This window comes from Ambystoma mexicanum, chromosome 7q (genome assembly GCF_040938575.1).
Source record: "Ambystoma mexicanum isolate Mex_15411 chromosome 7q, UKY_AmexF1_1, whole genome shotgun sequence".
NCBI lineage: Eukaryota > Metazoa > Chordata > Amphibia > Caudata > Ambystomatidae > Ambystoma > Ambystoma mexicanum.
Window position 1 is genome coordinate 1023682380 of NC_090941.1, and position 16959 is coordinate 1023699338.

Below are 16959 nucleotides of genomic sequence, written 5' to 3' on the forward strand. Positions count from 1 at the left end.
AGGAGGATTTTAGATGAGAGTGCGTTTTGAATAGTGGTGCACCAGTCTTTGCTAGCTTTAGAGGGTGCTGAAGTTTGACGAGGGCTTTCGAGTTCTCTAAGGATAGTAAAGAGTTCTTTACTATCTGAGGCCGCATTCGTAATGTGGAGGTTGAGGGCATTGGCTTTTTGGGTGATTATTGCTGATTAATAGGTTTTGTTGGCTTCAGCGAAGGCTGATGCCGATTCTGGGGTGTTGTTTTTCTTATGGAGGTGTTCAAGTGATCTTTTTGTGCGTCTTAAGGTTACAAGCTCCTCATTGAACCAAAAGCAGGAGCGTTTATCAGGTCTACGGATTTTGGTGGTGATGGGAGCAAGTAGGTTGATGGTTTGGGTAAGGCCTTGTTGGTATTGGTCAGCTAGATAGGAGGGGTTGTTGGTGCCTAGAACCGTATGGGCAAAGGCAGCACTCAGTTCTGGGGTGATTTTGTCGGAGGAGAGCTTTTTGATATTTCTAGTTTCAAATGTTTCTGGTTTTTTAGGGGTGATGTGCTCTGTACTGCCGTTGTCTATAGTGAAATTGATTACATAATGATCTGACCAATTGACTGGGAGGATGGAGTCAATGGTGACTAGAGAGTTAAGAGTGAGAAGCCAGTCTAGGTTTCTTCCTTTTGAGTGGGTGGGTTTATCTACCAGTTGTACGAAATTCATTTCTGACATGGCTGTATAAAATGTAGATGCTTCCGAGTCCAAGGGGTCATTGTAACCTAGGTTAAAGTCTCCGAGGACTATGCATTTAGTTTTAGGCTTGATGAGGGGCGTTAGGAATAGTGGGAAGTCCAAGTCAGGGTGTGTGTTTTTATTGGGTGATCTGTACACCACTAGTAAGTTGGTAGTGGTTTTGGGGTTGGAGGTATACTTGACTAGTAGGAGTTCATAACCTTGTATCTGTTCTATTGGGCAAGCTCTGATTTCTAGGGTGGTTTTGGCTATTATGGCGACTCTGCCTCCTTGGGTATTTGTTCTGTCTGTTCTCAGGATGCTGAATCCTGGGGGAATAGCAAGGGTTAGAAGTGGTCCTGCTGCTGGGTGAAGCCAGGTTTCGGTAACCACCAGCATATCAAGGTGTTGGTCCTCAATGAGGTCATGTATATCTATAGCATGGGCACCTAGTGAGCGGGCATTAATGAGTGCAGTTTTGAGACTGGGGGGGGGGGCGCAGGGGGTGGTGTGTTATCTACGATGGGGGGAGGAACAGTGGTTATGTTATTGGTTTGGTGTTGGAGTGGTGTGTTGTGGAGGCTTTTGTGTTGGAAATTAATGGGCGTGGTGTTTGGTTTGGTCAGCGTATTGGGCGTGGTGGTGAGTGAAGTAGCTCGTGGGGGCATTTTAGTTCTAGACATAAGTCTATTGAATCTTTCAATACCCAGGATGGGAGTGGTTGTGTGGTTGATGCTGATAGGTATGGTGTAATTGTATATAGGCGGGTTGGGGCTACGGCATGGAAGGTCTGAGGTTGCTACCTTCTTGATGGTGTTGGGTGAGATGTGGGGCTGAGGAGATGGTGTGGGGAAAGGGGGGTGTGTGGGGAGGAAAAGGGTGGGGCAGGGGATGGGGAAGTGGCGTGGGCAACCTGGTCTAACTAATCCTTCGCCAATCTTGATGAAATGTCCTCTGGTGCATAGTGCAGCATTAGGGACTATACAAAAAGGGAACATGATGATACTGAGGAGCGCCAGCATTATATTAGTGGACTGGGAGCCAATAGTCCAGCGCTGGCAGGCAGTGCTCTAATGTAATCACAGCATCAGCCTGGGTGGGGTGCACGGGCAATGGGTCACCTAAATTCGTTTTTAACAAATCAGGACACAAAAGCATAGGTCACTAGCAGGGTGCACAGGCAATGGGTCACCTAAATTCGATTTTAGCAAATCAGGGCACAAAAGCATAGGTCACTAGCAGGGTGCACAGGCAATGGGTCACCTAAATTCGATTTTAGCAAATCAGGGCACAAAAGCATAGGTCGCTAGCATAAATGATCTGAATGAGACAGAACAAAGAGTACCAAATGTCTGAAAGAAACAGAAGAAGAAGAGACTGTCAAGAGTGCCTACTGCGTGCATGGAAAGTACTTGCATGGGAATATACCAGGCATTTCAAGTTACAAGTGTATGAGAACAAGTATATGAGAATAAATGGTTTGCATACAAATAAAGCTCCGGCAGGAGAAGTATACCAGGCATTCGCAAATCAGAAGTGTTTACATACAAGGCAAGCCCCATCAAGAGGGTGTGCCAGGCATGATCAAGAATGGCAATATATGAAATAGGATTACCTGAGAAAATCCTGACAAAGATATAATAAGCGATAACCAAAGCGTGTGAGTGAAACATATCCAGGAGTGGAAGAAAGAAGCCTGTAGCAGAGTACACCAGGCATTCCACTAAGATTCAGCTGGTCAATCCAGACACTTTGTATAGCAATTCTGTTGATTCAAAGCAACTCAAGGAACTGCTATTGAGTGAGGAGAAATCCAGGGGAAGGGGATTCCCCTTTTTAAAAAACATGATTTTCTTTATTAACAGTTGCGGCAAGACAAAACATACGATGTCATCTCCGTGACAAGTCTACAACTGCATTTTGTAACATATTCACCCCCAACCATACTCATTTCTCCCATCCTATTAAACCCCCACACCCCTCCTTATGCTTTTAAACTGTGAATTGTATCTACCTGGAACCTTTGTGTTGAAGTTAAACATTACTTTTTTTGATAATTGGAACACTTTAAAGCCAGACACACTTCCCTTTCACTTTAGAGTTTATTCTAGAATGTGAGGGTCAGAATAGGTATTTGGACACAGGACTGGTTGTTTCGGACATTGTGACAAAGGACCGACCAATTTATTTTGTTTCGATAGGGGAAATCTCTTAGTGCAGGGACATGGGCCTTTTTCCAAATCCATTATTGTTTAAAAAAAAGTCTATGGCCAAACATATGAACCCACTGTGTCCGAGTTTCATTCCTGACTCCTCACAGTAGTTGGAGGTATAGGACATGACCCATTTGAGTACAGTGTTCTTGTAAGTCAAGAGAGGAAAGAGTTTGGAGGAGAGAGAGAGCGATGATCCACAGTCTCAAAGATGGCAGGGAAATGTAGTAGGAGTATAGAAGAGACATGGGAGTGGTGAGCAAGTAATAAGAAAGTTAGAGACACAAGTGAAAGCAGCCCCAGTGGTGTGTGCTGCAGAATGGAGCCACACAGAGGCTTGGGGAGGGCCACACAGAGCATTAGTGTCAAGGTAGTTGACAATGTAGTTGTAGACATGTACACCAATTTCAGAGAGATAGGGCAGCAGAAAAAGGGCTTTTTAGGGTCAGCAGTAGGTTTCTTAAAGAAGGAAATGATGTGAATACCTTGCAGCAGCCTAGAAAAATGTCAGCTGATAGAGTTTGAAAGGAGTAAAAACGAGAGCAGGTAACTGGTGTAAGCTCTTTCACCAGTGGTGGTGCAAATGGTTCAATAGGAGTGTAGAATGGGTTGGCGGCGAGAGCAGGATAGGTTTTAGTTCAGCAGTACAGCTAGGAGAGAAGTGTGATAGGGAAGGCGGGGTGGTGGAGAGAATAGGATTAAAGGGGGAGTAGAAGGGTTACTTAAGATTTTAGAGGAGAGATAGTAGGCAAAGGCATTAACAGACAGAGGTGGAGGAATGGTCAAAGGTGGCCTGAAGGGTCATGAACAACTAATAGGGGAGCAAATGGAGAGAGGATTTTGAGATTAATGTACTAATCGGATTTAGCAGAGTCAAGAGCAGTGGTGAGGCCAGGACTGAGGTCTTTGGGGGTATTTGGGAGACCAGAGGTGCATTTTTGTTCCAGCAGCAAAAGTCCAGAAGCAGTCAGCCGCTGAACAGCTGGAATGATCTATACTTGAGGGCAAGAAATAATGAAAAAGTGATCTAGGTAGTGTTGCTCAATGAGAGCAGCCATGGCTGCGTGACTCTACAAAGGCACGGTCAATACAGTGAGCAAGTGAGAGAGAGTGCTAGGTGGGAGGTTCTGATTTGGTCCAGATAGAGATCCATGGTGTCAGGTGTGAATTTTCTTTTGGTGACAGATGAAGGAAGGGGAAGAGAGAATAGACGGGGGACTCAGATAATGAAGGCATACATTCCAACATGACCCATTCCAATCTGTAGGTGCTTATACCGTCCAGGTTTTCTTTTCTTTGCATTCTGGGACTTTTAGTTCCACTTTTCCCCATTATAAAACTTGTACTACAAGTCCCAGAATGCAAACAAAGAAAAACACTGGATAAGCACCTACAGATTTGAACGGGTCATGTTGTCAACTATGTGAAGTGCATGTGTTAGTACTTCGAGGGACACTGGTAAAATGAGAACACACAAATGAAATAAGTAGAATAAGAAGCTACCTAGTGGGTAAGTAGGTTGTGTACATCGACCAAAGACGCCATAGAGCGTGAACCTCAGTGGTTCTTGATGAGCCTTGGTCATCTTAGCGATGTGAGGTTACATATAAGAGCAGGGACATCACCCGTAGCGTTTCGAGCACTAGGTCAAGATGAGAAAAGAAGAGTTTGATGGTGTCAGATGGCCAATAGCTAATTAAGGTGATCTGTCTAAAAGACAAGGGACAAGGTTTGGGGGATTGGAGTGAGGTGGTGGGGGCAGAAATGTGTCCCTGATGATCAGACTGATGCCACTGCCTTCTTTGGCTAGTGGAGAGGAGTTGGAGGAGGTAGTGCAGTCAGTACAAAGGGCAGTGTCAAGAAAAGGGATCCACGTTTGGGTTACTGCCATCGGTTTGTGATGGTAGGAGCCAAAGTGGTCAGTGAGAGTGAATGGTTTTACTAGGGCATTCCAAAGGCCTAGTTTAGGTTTGGTAGGAGAGCAGGTTTGTGTGGAGGTAAGAGGGTGTGTACCTGAGTAGTCTCGGTCCTCGCTGTTATCTTTATCTTTTTCCCTCTCGACGGGGTAGAGCAGCGTGCAGACCAGTCCCTGGCCCGGCTGCAGGTACAGTGTGATCAGCTCGCTCAAGGACTTGAAGCGTCTCACCTGGACTCCTTGGGAGGTCTGCAAAAGAGGATACAAGAAATTAATAGACCATGGAGTTGTAGCAAACAGAGAACATTTTATGTTTCCGATCTCAGCAGACTTAGCAATGTGTTCATGGTTTTATCTAGATAATTGGTTTTAGTCATTGCTGTGATAGAAATCAGAAATTAAATATATATACCAAAATGCTTCATCAGCTGGCTACGTGGCCCATTAGCAGCACCAGAAGCAGCCTACACGCAGCACTGAGCTGAACTTGGAGATGTTTGTTTTGGGCACTCTAAAGGAGGAGAACAAAGTCCACGATGAATGCCAGTCAACTTCCTTGCCCAAGAGGAGAGCAAAATGGAGAGCTACAGCTGTCTGCAGAGTGACCAACTCCCTGACTGTTCCACGAATGGGGATTTCTACTAGAGCACCAATGGCTATGCACGCCAATAGTTTGCAGTCTGAGTCAGAAAGTACTTGCAAATGTTCTGACAAGTAGAAAAAATGACTACAAGCACTTGACACCAACTCTATGAGACAGGAATCTGAATGGGACGAGAAAGATATCAGGGCATTTGAAGACTATTAGACAAGGCAAAGAGAGCTACTAAAGAAAAGAAAACAGGGCAGCTGAAGAAGCGTTTGTGAGAAACGTTCATGAAATGACTGCAGGTACTGTCGGGCGGTGAAGGGGGGTCCTCTTTATTACAAGGGATTCATGTTGCGCAAACTAGATTGATGACGGGGGATGGCAGCAAACTGGGATAGTGTTGCAAATCCATATGAATCGAAGGGAGTTAATTATATGTTACAACTATTTAGAATGTATACATATTAGATCTTCGCGAAAGATACAATATTAAAACTGCAAGTGCAGCACAAACACAAATCCATACAATGGGGTGTCTTGCTACATGTGAAATATGAGTGGGGTACCTAGTATTGCAGTGTGCTTAAGGCCTTCCCTGGGGATAAGCTTGGAAGTTGGAATTAGTAAGTAGACTATGCGTGGCTGCAGTTCAGGTGGAATTGGTGGGTTACCCCAACCCTCCTCTATGAAAAATGCATTAACCAATTTATTGCCCTCTTCCGCGCTAAACACTCTTAATTTGTTAGAGAAAATATGAGAACGATTGGCTGAAAACAGTGATTATTTTATTGGCATTGGTGCCAGTTTGATATATGTAGTAGCTGCACAAATTAATCAAATACAATAAATTCAGACATTTGATACTGCTGGAGATCTACATGTTCACTAGCCAAACGTTATCTGTGCATCATGCTAAACACTTGAGTTGATAACCTGTGAAGAAAATGAACATGCAGATCTCCAGCAGTATCAAATGTCTGAATTTATTGTGTTTGATTAATTTGAGAAGCTACTACATATATATCAAACTGGCACCAATGCCAATACAATTCTCACTGTTTTCAGCCAATCCCACTTCTGGTCTCATATTCTTTCTCTTATACATAAAGAGTGCATAGCGCGGAAGAGGAGAATAAATTGGTTAATGCTTTGCTACATGGTTAGCTGTTCAACATGCATTCTAAGTAGCAAGGACATTCTTGACAGAGAAGATAATTAGTTACTTAGTAATAAGGTTGTATGAAGAGGGAAAGGGTTACAGCCCTTGCAAGGTAACAGAGGTTATCTTGCCTTTTGTATTCAAATTTTTAGAGGGGGTTAGTCATTTGTTTGGTGGTAATAAACATGAGGCCTGAGACCAGGGTCCGGTCATCAGAGGTTGTATGTGGCCGTATAAAAGTAGGTCTTTAAGGCGCCAGGAGTCTGTGGAATGGAGATAGCAATCTGTAGTTCACAGAAAATCCTGTTTGTGCAGACCTTCCTCTATTTGCCAAAACACGTCAGCAGGACCATGTACAATCATACTTAAAGTTAAAAGGTCTTAGGCTAGTTAATGTTTGCAATGAATTATGTTTTCAATACTAATGTTTAACCATGCACCGAAGTTATGACCTACTACAGACAAATCCCAAGAAGAGGTGTGTTTTGAATATGATCTAAAGATAATAATGAAGATAAGCCTGACCAATGAAAATGGAAGAATTGGGAAAAGATGGGATTTCTTTGAAGAGGTTTTGTCCAATCATATTTGGAGGTGGCTTGTCAATAAACTATCTGGGAGTGTTTTAAAGACGAGAAAGAAATATTGAGATCGAAGTGGTCATGCAACGGGTCAATCTAAACCCTGTGCACATTTGGCACACTTCGATAGTTTAATGTACATCACAATTGGTCCGAGCCCGGCTGACGGAGACTAATTGAATGAAAGAAAGGGATCTGAGCCCGGACGAGATGGGTCCAATGTTGAACTTTTGTTAAGAAAAGGTTCTGAGCCTGGCTGAGGGGGATCCAGGGTAAACACCCAAGTTGAATACTGGTGAAAAGGAAAAGAACATTTGAGTGTTGTTTTTGGTACAGCAGGCCCTCTCTCGTCAAGAGACTTACAAGAAGTCAAGAGACTTGGACACAGAAGGTCCTGAACTGGGAAAATGGAACTGTATCCTTGTGCCGCAGTAGCCAGATTGTGCTTTGCTCGAGTGACCCACCGTGCTGAAAACCTGGGGAAGTGAGGCCAACGGCCTGAGCATCCTGACATATTTTGTGAACACTTCTTTCTTTTTCATGAACATTACTCCACATTATTTGTAAATTAGTGGTAAGGATTGGCAATAGGTTTTTTTTTAGTATAGGCCCTTTTATTTTGACAAGACACCACTAGGACTGTCCTATTATTTGATGGTCGTAGCTTTCTCCGATCTATAGATTTAGGATTATATAGGCATTTATCACACCCTTGAACACATGTGGATCCTTCAACCGATTAACTAGTCATTCACCACAGAGCTGCTGTAACTACACAGGACTCGAGGAACATTGCCTGTTTTGGGATAGTTAACTGTCGTTTGGTTAATTACAGTCCCATTCTAGCCCAACTCAAAACCTGCACCTGCTTCTACTCAGCCAACCTTGACCCCTTCCCATTCTACTTACCCACATAACCCCTCTCTCTCTCGGGATGCACCCTTCACCATCTGCACTTAGCTATTTCTTCTAGCCTCCATCATGCACCTTCCCCTTTGCTCCATTCCTCCTTGTACTCACTCTTCTCCTTCCCTTCTTTCATGGACTTCTCGGTTCAACTTCTGCCTCACTTTGCACCTTCCCCATCTCCCGCCTCACCCATGCACATACGCACCCTTGAAACAGGACACTCACGTTCCTGCAGGATCTCCAACTTCATCTATCCCACTCACCTACTACACACCTACTTCTCTCCCCCACATACTATCACTCTTTCACTTGGCCTGTGGAATGGGCAATATTTCTGCAACAATTGTTCCTATAATTGCAAGGCATAACATGAGCAGTGTTGCATAGGTTTGCTAATCAAATTGACACTTGTGTAGCAAAGCTAGCTATTTAAATTGCCCTGTTCAATGAAAGCACAGCTCGGCCCGCATTCCTCTCTTGCCCTTGGATTGCTCTGCACCCTCTTTTCTCTGTTCATTTCAAGTGCTAATGGAGAGAAAGTGCAGCAGTGATCATGTCCTACCCTCTTAAGTGCAGAAGGCCTGTGTGGGAGTGCTAGGCAAGAATGTCTCTTTCTTTTTCAAATAATTGAAAACCAGAAGTAATCGGGATGATACTTTAAGTGATAATGCTATTAAGCTTTCTATATCCGATGTGCCAAAGACCAGTATTTGTTAACGTTATATTTTGTTTAAAAACAGTCGTGCAATTACATTCCTAAAATCTAAGTTGTTACGTAATGCATAATTACAGTGTTGATACAGTAAAACACTGCATCATCTTTATGTTTTACAGTAAAGTTTAGGTCAGTATCTAAATCTCAGTGTCAACCATATTTCATTTTGTTGGGCAAGATGCATTATATTGACGAGTGAACACTTTTGAAAATGTACATGATCACACGATCAAATGCTTTTGATGGTAAACCTAGTTCTTTATTTATATATTTAACTTCTAATAAAGCGCACAACAGCCGGGGGCATCGAGGCGCTGTTAGTCAGGATTACAAAACAACATCAAGGAAGGAAAGTGCAGTATATACAGTATAATCAGGCAGATTATTCAAATAGCTAGGTTTTCACGGCTTTTCGGCACAGCCAGTAGGACGTTCCAGTGTTTGGCTGCCAAGTACAGGAAACTGGAGTCACCTGCTCGCGGGAGTCTGAATTTGGGTTGGACAATGCGGTGTGAGTAAGGAGTTCTCTGGTTAACACTCTGGTTGCATACATTTGTGCAACTGGTGCTCAACCCATGAGCGATCCCATAATCCTGACATTCTATATTATCACCCTGTTGCCTTATACCAGCTTCACTTAAAGGGAGATGATCACAAACTACAATATTCCACATAATTTGCCCAGTTCTCTGCTTGCTACACCATCCACTCTGCTTAGTCTTGTTCTTTCCTCTTACACAATGAATACACAAAGCTAACTAGAGATTTACGCAAAGTAGTGATCAATAGTTCCATCCCCTCTGTACATCTACAGATCTACTGTAGTACCCCACACAGTAGCTAGCCTCCAGAGGTCGCTTTGCTTTATGATTGCATTACATATTGGCACGTGCAGGAGACAAATGAACAATTTCTTTTCTGAGCGTTTTTATCATATCTATTTGTGTTCATTCATGCAGCTAAACTTTATTTTACAGACAGTCATCTAGGGCTCGCAAAGTCTTTTTGCCCACTCGTATAGTCGAGAAGATTTTATGAAGGACGAGTACCATTTGCAAGGGATGTTTGAAACTTTTATTGAGCATTTACTTTGCAGTAAATGTCAAATACAAGTTTTCGTGTACATGGCTGGCCCTCTGGGTGGCAGCAGTGTGCCAACACAGCGGGTGTGTAGTGACATGCACCATTTTACAGAAATGACATTTAAATAAGTCATCTGTTGCTATGGGCGAGTGCATTTCTCTTAAATCGAATATGTAATCTCAGTGCTCCAGATAAGATTTGGAAGTCCGAGTATTTAACTCCCTATTTTTTAAAGTTGGGCGTCAAATTATTTTTTTTAGGGACTAAAAAATGTAAGTCCATTTCCCAATGAGAGTATTTTATAAACAAGTAAAAATAGGTTTTAACTGAAAAACAGAAATGTTTTTATAATATTTATTTCTTTGCACCTAGTTATTCATGCACATTAAATGATACATGTTTAATTCTTACAATCAGGCCGTTAAAATAGTCGTAGTTTCTTCTTGTGGTACTACACGCACGACTGGTCCATACATCGATGGAGCTGTGAGGGTGAAAGTAGGGGCTCAAAATTCTACAGGTCTTTTTCCTATATTTTGTTGGGAGTATTTTTATTTTTTGTGAGTATTATGCCAATGGCATACTGGCGGGGGAAGGCTAGTGGGACGTATGGAGGAAAGGGGACTATGGACTACAAGTACTCTAGTCACTACGGAGAGTTACTGTAATTTCTCATGCGTCCCGTCCCCTTTCCTCCATCCTTGTGGGTGATTCCACTGAACAAGAACATAGGGTGGAGCTGTGATAACCTGCCTCACATCTAGGAAAAAGCAAAAAGGTTCTTCAGAACTGTCCAACCAAACTCTGCATCACGTCTTGTGCTGGTGTCCAGTGAGTAGTGCTTACAGAAGGCTGACTGAGAGGCCATGCAGCTGCCCTGCTGATGACATCCCAAGAAGCATGCCTCTGAAACACAATAGCTGTGGCCTTGGCTCTTAGGGCATAGGCATGAATCCCCCCTGGAACAAGTCTGCCCATGGCCATATACGCTTCCGAAATGGCCTAAACCATCCAACGGGTGATGGACACCTTGGAAGCCTGAGAGCCAGGGGAGGAGACCCAAAAATCACAAACAATGCCTCAGACTTCCTGCATGATTTCGCCCATGAGAGAGATCAAACTTGAGGACCCTCTTGAGGTCCAAGGAATGCAGGGTCCTCTTTGCAACAGACTATGGTTTCGGGAAAAACACCAGCAGGCAGATCTCTTGATTCAGATGAAATGGAAGCAGCTTGGGCAAAAGGTTTGGGTGAGTGCACAAGATGATCTCGTCGTCGTGAACCATGGCAAAGGGCTTGCACAAGGAGAACGCCTGCAGATCACTAACCCTACACACAGAGGTGAGAGCAACAGTAAAACTGTCTTTAGTGCCACCAAGCGGATGTCCACAAAGGCCATCAGATCGAAAGGCTTGCGCTGCAAAATTGCAAGAACCACATTGGGGTCCCAGACCGGGTGCAACCTATGCCTTAAGATGGGCCGCAGAAAACACATGCTCAGGGGTATTCTTGTAAGCCCCAATGGCTGCCAACTAAGAGCGGCAAGTATCCACCTGGTGTGCTTAAAAAGCTGGTACGTCAACCAGACAGGTGACAGGGTCCGGACCCTTGTCACTGGCCCAATAGCAAAACATAGTCCATTTTCTCTTATACTATTGCCAAGTTGAGTGAAGTGATCTGTGCAGCACATGTGAACAACATCGGAGCACCTGGGCGTCGCTCGCTTGCTTCAAACTCACCGGGTAAGTTGCTTCTCCATGCTCCGCTTGGTGAGCATAGGATCTCGACACGTGTAGCTCCTCCCAGCCAGGCACCCGACGTCTGTCGGGTCGCTGTCGCTTCCGGCATGCTGGATTCGAGCCACCTTGCCTCCCCAACGTCCCTGGTACAATCAAGCCCACAGAGACAATTCGGCGTCTTTCACCATCTCGGCTTTCCACTACGCAAGCTCTGCAAAGGGGACGAGAGGAAAATACCCTCTTAGGACCCACGATGGGGCTGGTGTCCTCTTGCTTTTCCAGATCTGCTTCAAACTGCTTCTCCTGCTCGTTTCCTCTTCTCTTTAGTTGACACCCGAGAGGGATATTTATACTGCACAGTCTTTCTCCGTTGTAGGCGATCTCCACTCATTAGCGTATTATCTTCATCTTGGTACCCAGTATCCCTCTTCTTCGTCTCAATACCAAAGTGGTGTTTTGTCATCATCTTGTACCCGGTACCAAAGTGGTGTGTGTGCCTATGGTTGTCAATGGCAAAACAGGGAAGGAACTTAGAACAGGCCATGAAGGCGTGTGGAACTGAAGGGACATAATGAAAGGGACAAGGGCAAAACTGAGTCTCATCTTTGGGCAACCCATCATCTCTCACCAGGTCACATTTACCCAGGTATTCCTCCCTTGCAAATCTAGGGAGTTTTCTATTCAACCAGATCACTCCGACACATTCAGGCTTTATTTTAATTTACAAACTGTAAAACAGGCTTTCCTGTATATGGATCAGAGGAACAAAATCTCAGGAGTGGTAACTTTGGCGTTTTGCAGACTAGATAATGCCAACACACTGTATCTTGGACTTCCACCTTACTCTTTAAAGAAATTGCAACAACTTCAAAATGTGGCGCTAGGCAAACACTACAAATAAAGTAGAGTGCTCGTATTAGACGAGCTCGCCGGGAATTACACTGCACTGTTCATAGCACCATTTCAAAAAAAGTAGCAGGCGCTCCTCTCCAGAAAGAACATGGCATGATAACCTGTTCTGTGGTTTTTTTCCCCACTTTGAGATGAGTTTGCTGCCACTGCTGTTTGCTCACTGTACCTTTCACAGATCAGAAATATCCATTTGCATATCAGTCTTTGTCCCGCCCACATGGGCAGTCCAGCAACGAAATGCTATGGCAATTCCCCTCTGAACAAGAGTACCAACAGCAACCGCATACACGTGTTTCAGCCTTGTTGGGCCTCATCAGTGAGGTGGAGCTCCGCCTCTCTGAGTACAGTGAGCTGGGAGACCACGTCTGGTTGCCCCAAGGTAATAGCGCCATTCACTGTCACAGGCCTAATGTCTTCATCACTACATTCTCCCTTATCCCCTCCACCCCCCCACCCCATCAGGTAAGCTCAGATCCACATACCAGTCCCTGGCTTGCCTCTCGCACTCTAGAAAAGCATTCAGCTATCTTGACCATTGGACTATTTGCCTTCGAATAGTTGAGAATCCAAACATTTTCCAATATTTAAATGTAACATAAAAACCCATCTACTCCTTTTCAAAATCACTCCTATCCCCTAATCCAGCACTAAGCGGCCACCGCTGGAGTACACATGCTCTACAAATCCCATATCACTTCTGCTGAACAAATAAAAACCACTTGGTAAAAGATAAATAACTTCGGTTTCTACTGGGCAGAGGGCACTGCGGGCTTCCCACGGGGGAGGCTAGAGGGAGGCTCTGCACAAATGCTACATTTCTTCTTGCCCAAGCCCCCTTCCCCTTCTGCACAGTTGCTCTTTCCATCAGCCAGGGCGCCACAAAGGCCTCAGTGTTGGTCTATAAATATTTCCACGCACGCTACTCCTGCCAAGAGCAACAGCGTCTGTGCTTTCCAGACACACACACACGAGGCAGGAAAATATATTAATAGAAAAGAAGCGTAACTCATTCATTCTTACTTTGCCAACCACTGTGTAATTGATCTATTGACCTCGCATAAGCTGTAGAACGGGTAATCAAGCTCCTCTGCTTTGGAAAATCTCGGCTCCCTGATGGACATGGTGTGACAGTGCCAAGAGCGGAAAAAGCCTTAGCTCTTGGTTTTTATTAATAAAATGATGCAGGTAATTCAGTTTCTGAAAGGGAGGCCTGCTAATCAGAGACTCACTTTCAGAATGATCCATGGCAAAAGCATAGTGTGCTTATGTGCCTTAGATGTGACCGGCTCCTGACATCTCAGGCAACCACCCTCAGGTTAAACTGTCACATGTGCATTCCTGACAGCTGCTACAACACAAAGCTCCAACAGGAAGAGGTGGCTTATTAATCACTTGCACCTTTGGGTCAACACATAATTTGGTATCCTAGTCAGCCTAGTGTCACTTTAAACTGTAAATAGGAGCCATAGCTAGGTATGTCATGGCAGCTACTGTGATTATAATTGAACAAGGCGGCGGGCAAACCCCATAACTCATTGACACCTGGGATAAGGAACAACATGACAATAGAAGAACTGGTGTTGCATGGGATAAATTAAAAAAAAATAATTGTCAAAGCTTACTGCTCAAGCCCTCAATAGGCATGGCACCAACTGAATCCCAGAACAAAGCAATAAGAAAAAATGATGAAAAAATAAATGTAATTATGCTGTTATATACAACATATGACAATCAAATCAATATCAATACAAAAACAATTAAGCTACAAACCATCTGAATTCATGTGATAATGCATAGAACAGAATAAAGCGCAAACTAGTGCTTTGTTAAAAAGAGGGCTGTGACTTCAAACATATCACACCTCAAAGGAATTACACCCACAAATACCAAGTTTTGGATTGCTTTGTTAGGCTATCCTTATTATGTGGAGTTAGTTTCACTACATGTTCTTGGTATTTGTTTGACAATTAGTTTTTTAAAAATTTTTTTCCATGCAACACCAGTTTTTTGTTGTCATGGTAGCCACTGGGGTCACCTCGTTATACAGCCACATCGTGCTATATTGCGTCACCTTGGTAAACAGTGGTCCATTCATGTGCATTGAAACCAGAATCCCGCTTAATGGCGGTGAAGGCTGCCCGGAAGGTGCCAGACAACCAACCTGGAGTGGAAGGCAGGAACAAAGGACTCGCTTTGTTCCTGGAGACCATGGATTGTCAATGTCAGCAACCCAGAAGCAGCTTGGACATCACCAAGCCTGCTCAACCATGCTGAACTCTCGTTGAGTCACTACTAGACCCAGGGTGCTGTTTTTGGCAATCTAAGGAATTCAAACTGCTTCCCTGTTTCTTCAGGCTGTTTAGACGCCGACTTGACCCAGTGAAGTGCATCACAGCTGCAAGCTGATGGCAAGCCCGACGCTGTGGCAGTGCCCGCCTTGACTCAACAGAAGCATCATCTTGACCAGACGTGAAAGCCAAATCAACCTGCCATCGACTCGCCAGTCTCAAATGCCCACTTACCTGCATTGTTTTGAACCCACATTTTATTATTAGGGTATCTATGGAACGCGGACCTGGCTTCGGGAAGCAACAGAGCGCTTTACAATCATAGAGGGAAGAACACAGTGCGGGAAGCTAAGAAAATAGCAGCAGGGAGCGAAAGGGGAGGTCAATTGGCAGCACGAGCTCTATAAGCAACCGGGGGGAGACGGTGGGGAGCAGATCACTGAGTCTCGAAGAAAGGTGGGGAGCACAGAGTGTGTGGACCTAGGTGTTAAGGAGGAACCGTTCCATGAAGGTCTTGAGCTCTTTCCTCAACTGTAGAAGTGATGGGGACATGTCTGATGTTGACGGGGAGGAGGCTCCAGAGTCTTGGAGCATAGACCGAGAAGGCCTGGCTTCTGGTTCCTTCATTCCTGCACAGTCGAAATTGAAGTCTGCACATTTCCTTACTTCAGGAAGATTGCAGGCCTCCGGAGATGCTGAGTTTCTGAGTGAGGTAGCTTGGGGCCTTCAGGATGACAGCCTTGTAGATGAGGCAACAGGATTTGCAGACTCGAGCTGTTGGGTCCTATCTACTTGAGTAGTCTCAAGCACCAACTTGACCCACAGAGTGCTCCATCTCAAAACAGACTCAACCACCACTAAACACTGGATCAAATGACTATTGTCTCGACACTGGCACGATAGCAGTAAAGCACTTAGAAGTCAGGCTAGATCAGAGGTCTTCAAACTGTGAGGCGCGCAGCCGCATTCCCAGGAGTGCGGGGTGCCGCGAGACCCCAGCTTGCAATTTACAAAAATTAAAAGCTTTTTTTCCTGGAGCATAAAACTGTCGAGGGCACCAGTGAAAAAGGGGCCCGTGTTGCAAATTGCAATTTATTCCTTTAGTGTCAGACTGTTTGAATAGTATCCAACGGGGGTGTTTTTTGTTAAAATGTAAGCAAATTGTGATATTTAAAGAATATTTATTCTTATTCGGCAACAATGGTCAAAACTACTAACTACATAGTGAAGTAACTCATCAAACCGGTCCATATTGGCCAACAAAGTGGTCAATTTTGACCCAAAAAACGGGCCCAAAGCATTTTTGGTTAGGGCATTGCCCTATAGGCCAGTCCGAGCCTGGCATCTCATCCATTAAGGATGAGGGGGCTTCGGTCCAGTGGCCCCATGGCGCATTATGGAGGAGCCGAGGAGTCAGCCTAGTGAAACACTGAGCACTTCCCTCAGCTGTTTTTTCCAGCTGAGGGAGTGCTCCTGGGCTGGCTGAACTGTCAAAGAGAAACACGGTTTGCAGGATGGGGACGCTGGGGGGGGTTTGGGGGGGGGGGTAGTTCTGCGGCTCCTCACGTGCTGGGGAGCAAACTTCAGGACCGGGGCCGAAGAACAAGTTACTTACCAACTGTAACGTTCTTTCGACTGGATGTTCCTCCCACGTATTCCTCATCTTGTGATAAATCGTTATCTCCAGCTTTGCTGCTTCCGAAAAAAAAATTATCGCCAGAGGGCGCTGTACTCGAGGTCGTGGCGTCGATTGTCCCTCTACGTACTCCGTACTCTGTCGACGTCACCGATGGTATAAGTAGCTCGAGCCGCGCCCGTTGCTTCAGTTCTGTTTTTTTCGATGAAATATATATAGGAGGAACACCCAGGCGTGTCCCATGACCGATACATTCTTCGTGAGAGGAAAGTGTAAGAACACGTAAACTGTACTGTGGGGTTGGATGGGAGGGTCGATGAGGAATACGTGGGAGGAACATCCAGTCGAAAGAACGTTACAGTTGGTAAGTAACTTGTTCTTCGAATGGATTGTGTCCTCCCACGTATTCCTCATCTTGTGATAGGCTCCCATAGCAGTATCAATTTTTGGAGGTGGGAGTATCATTTCAGTTTTCGTGGACAGAATGCAGAACTGCCTTTGCAAATAAACCCTCGTTGGA

At 44.7% G+C, this 16959-nt stretch overlaps 1 protein-coding gene across 1 annotated transcript in view; it reads right to left on the reverse strand.

Annotated features, from left to right (window-relative positions):
* INPPL1 (inositol polyphosphate phosphatase like 1) overlaps positions 1 to 16959 on the reverse strand; it is a 1017870-nt gene that overhangs the window by 526916 nt on the left and 473995 nt on the right. The window contains exon 3 of the mRNA XM_069640289.1: positions 4928 to 5078. Within this exon, the coding sequence (XP_069496390.1) occupies positions 4928 to 5078 (151 nt within the window). The remainder of the gene's footprint in view (positions 1 to 4927; positions 5079 to 16959) is intronic.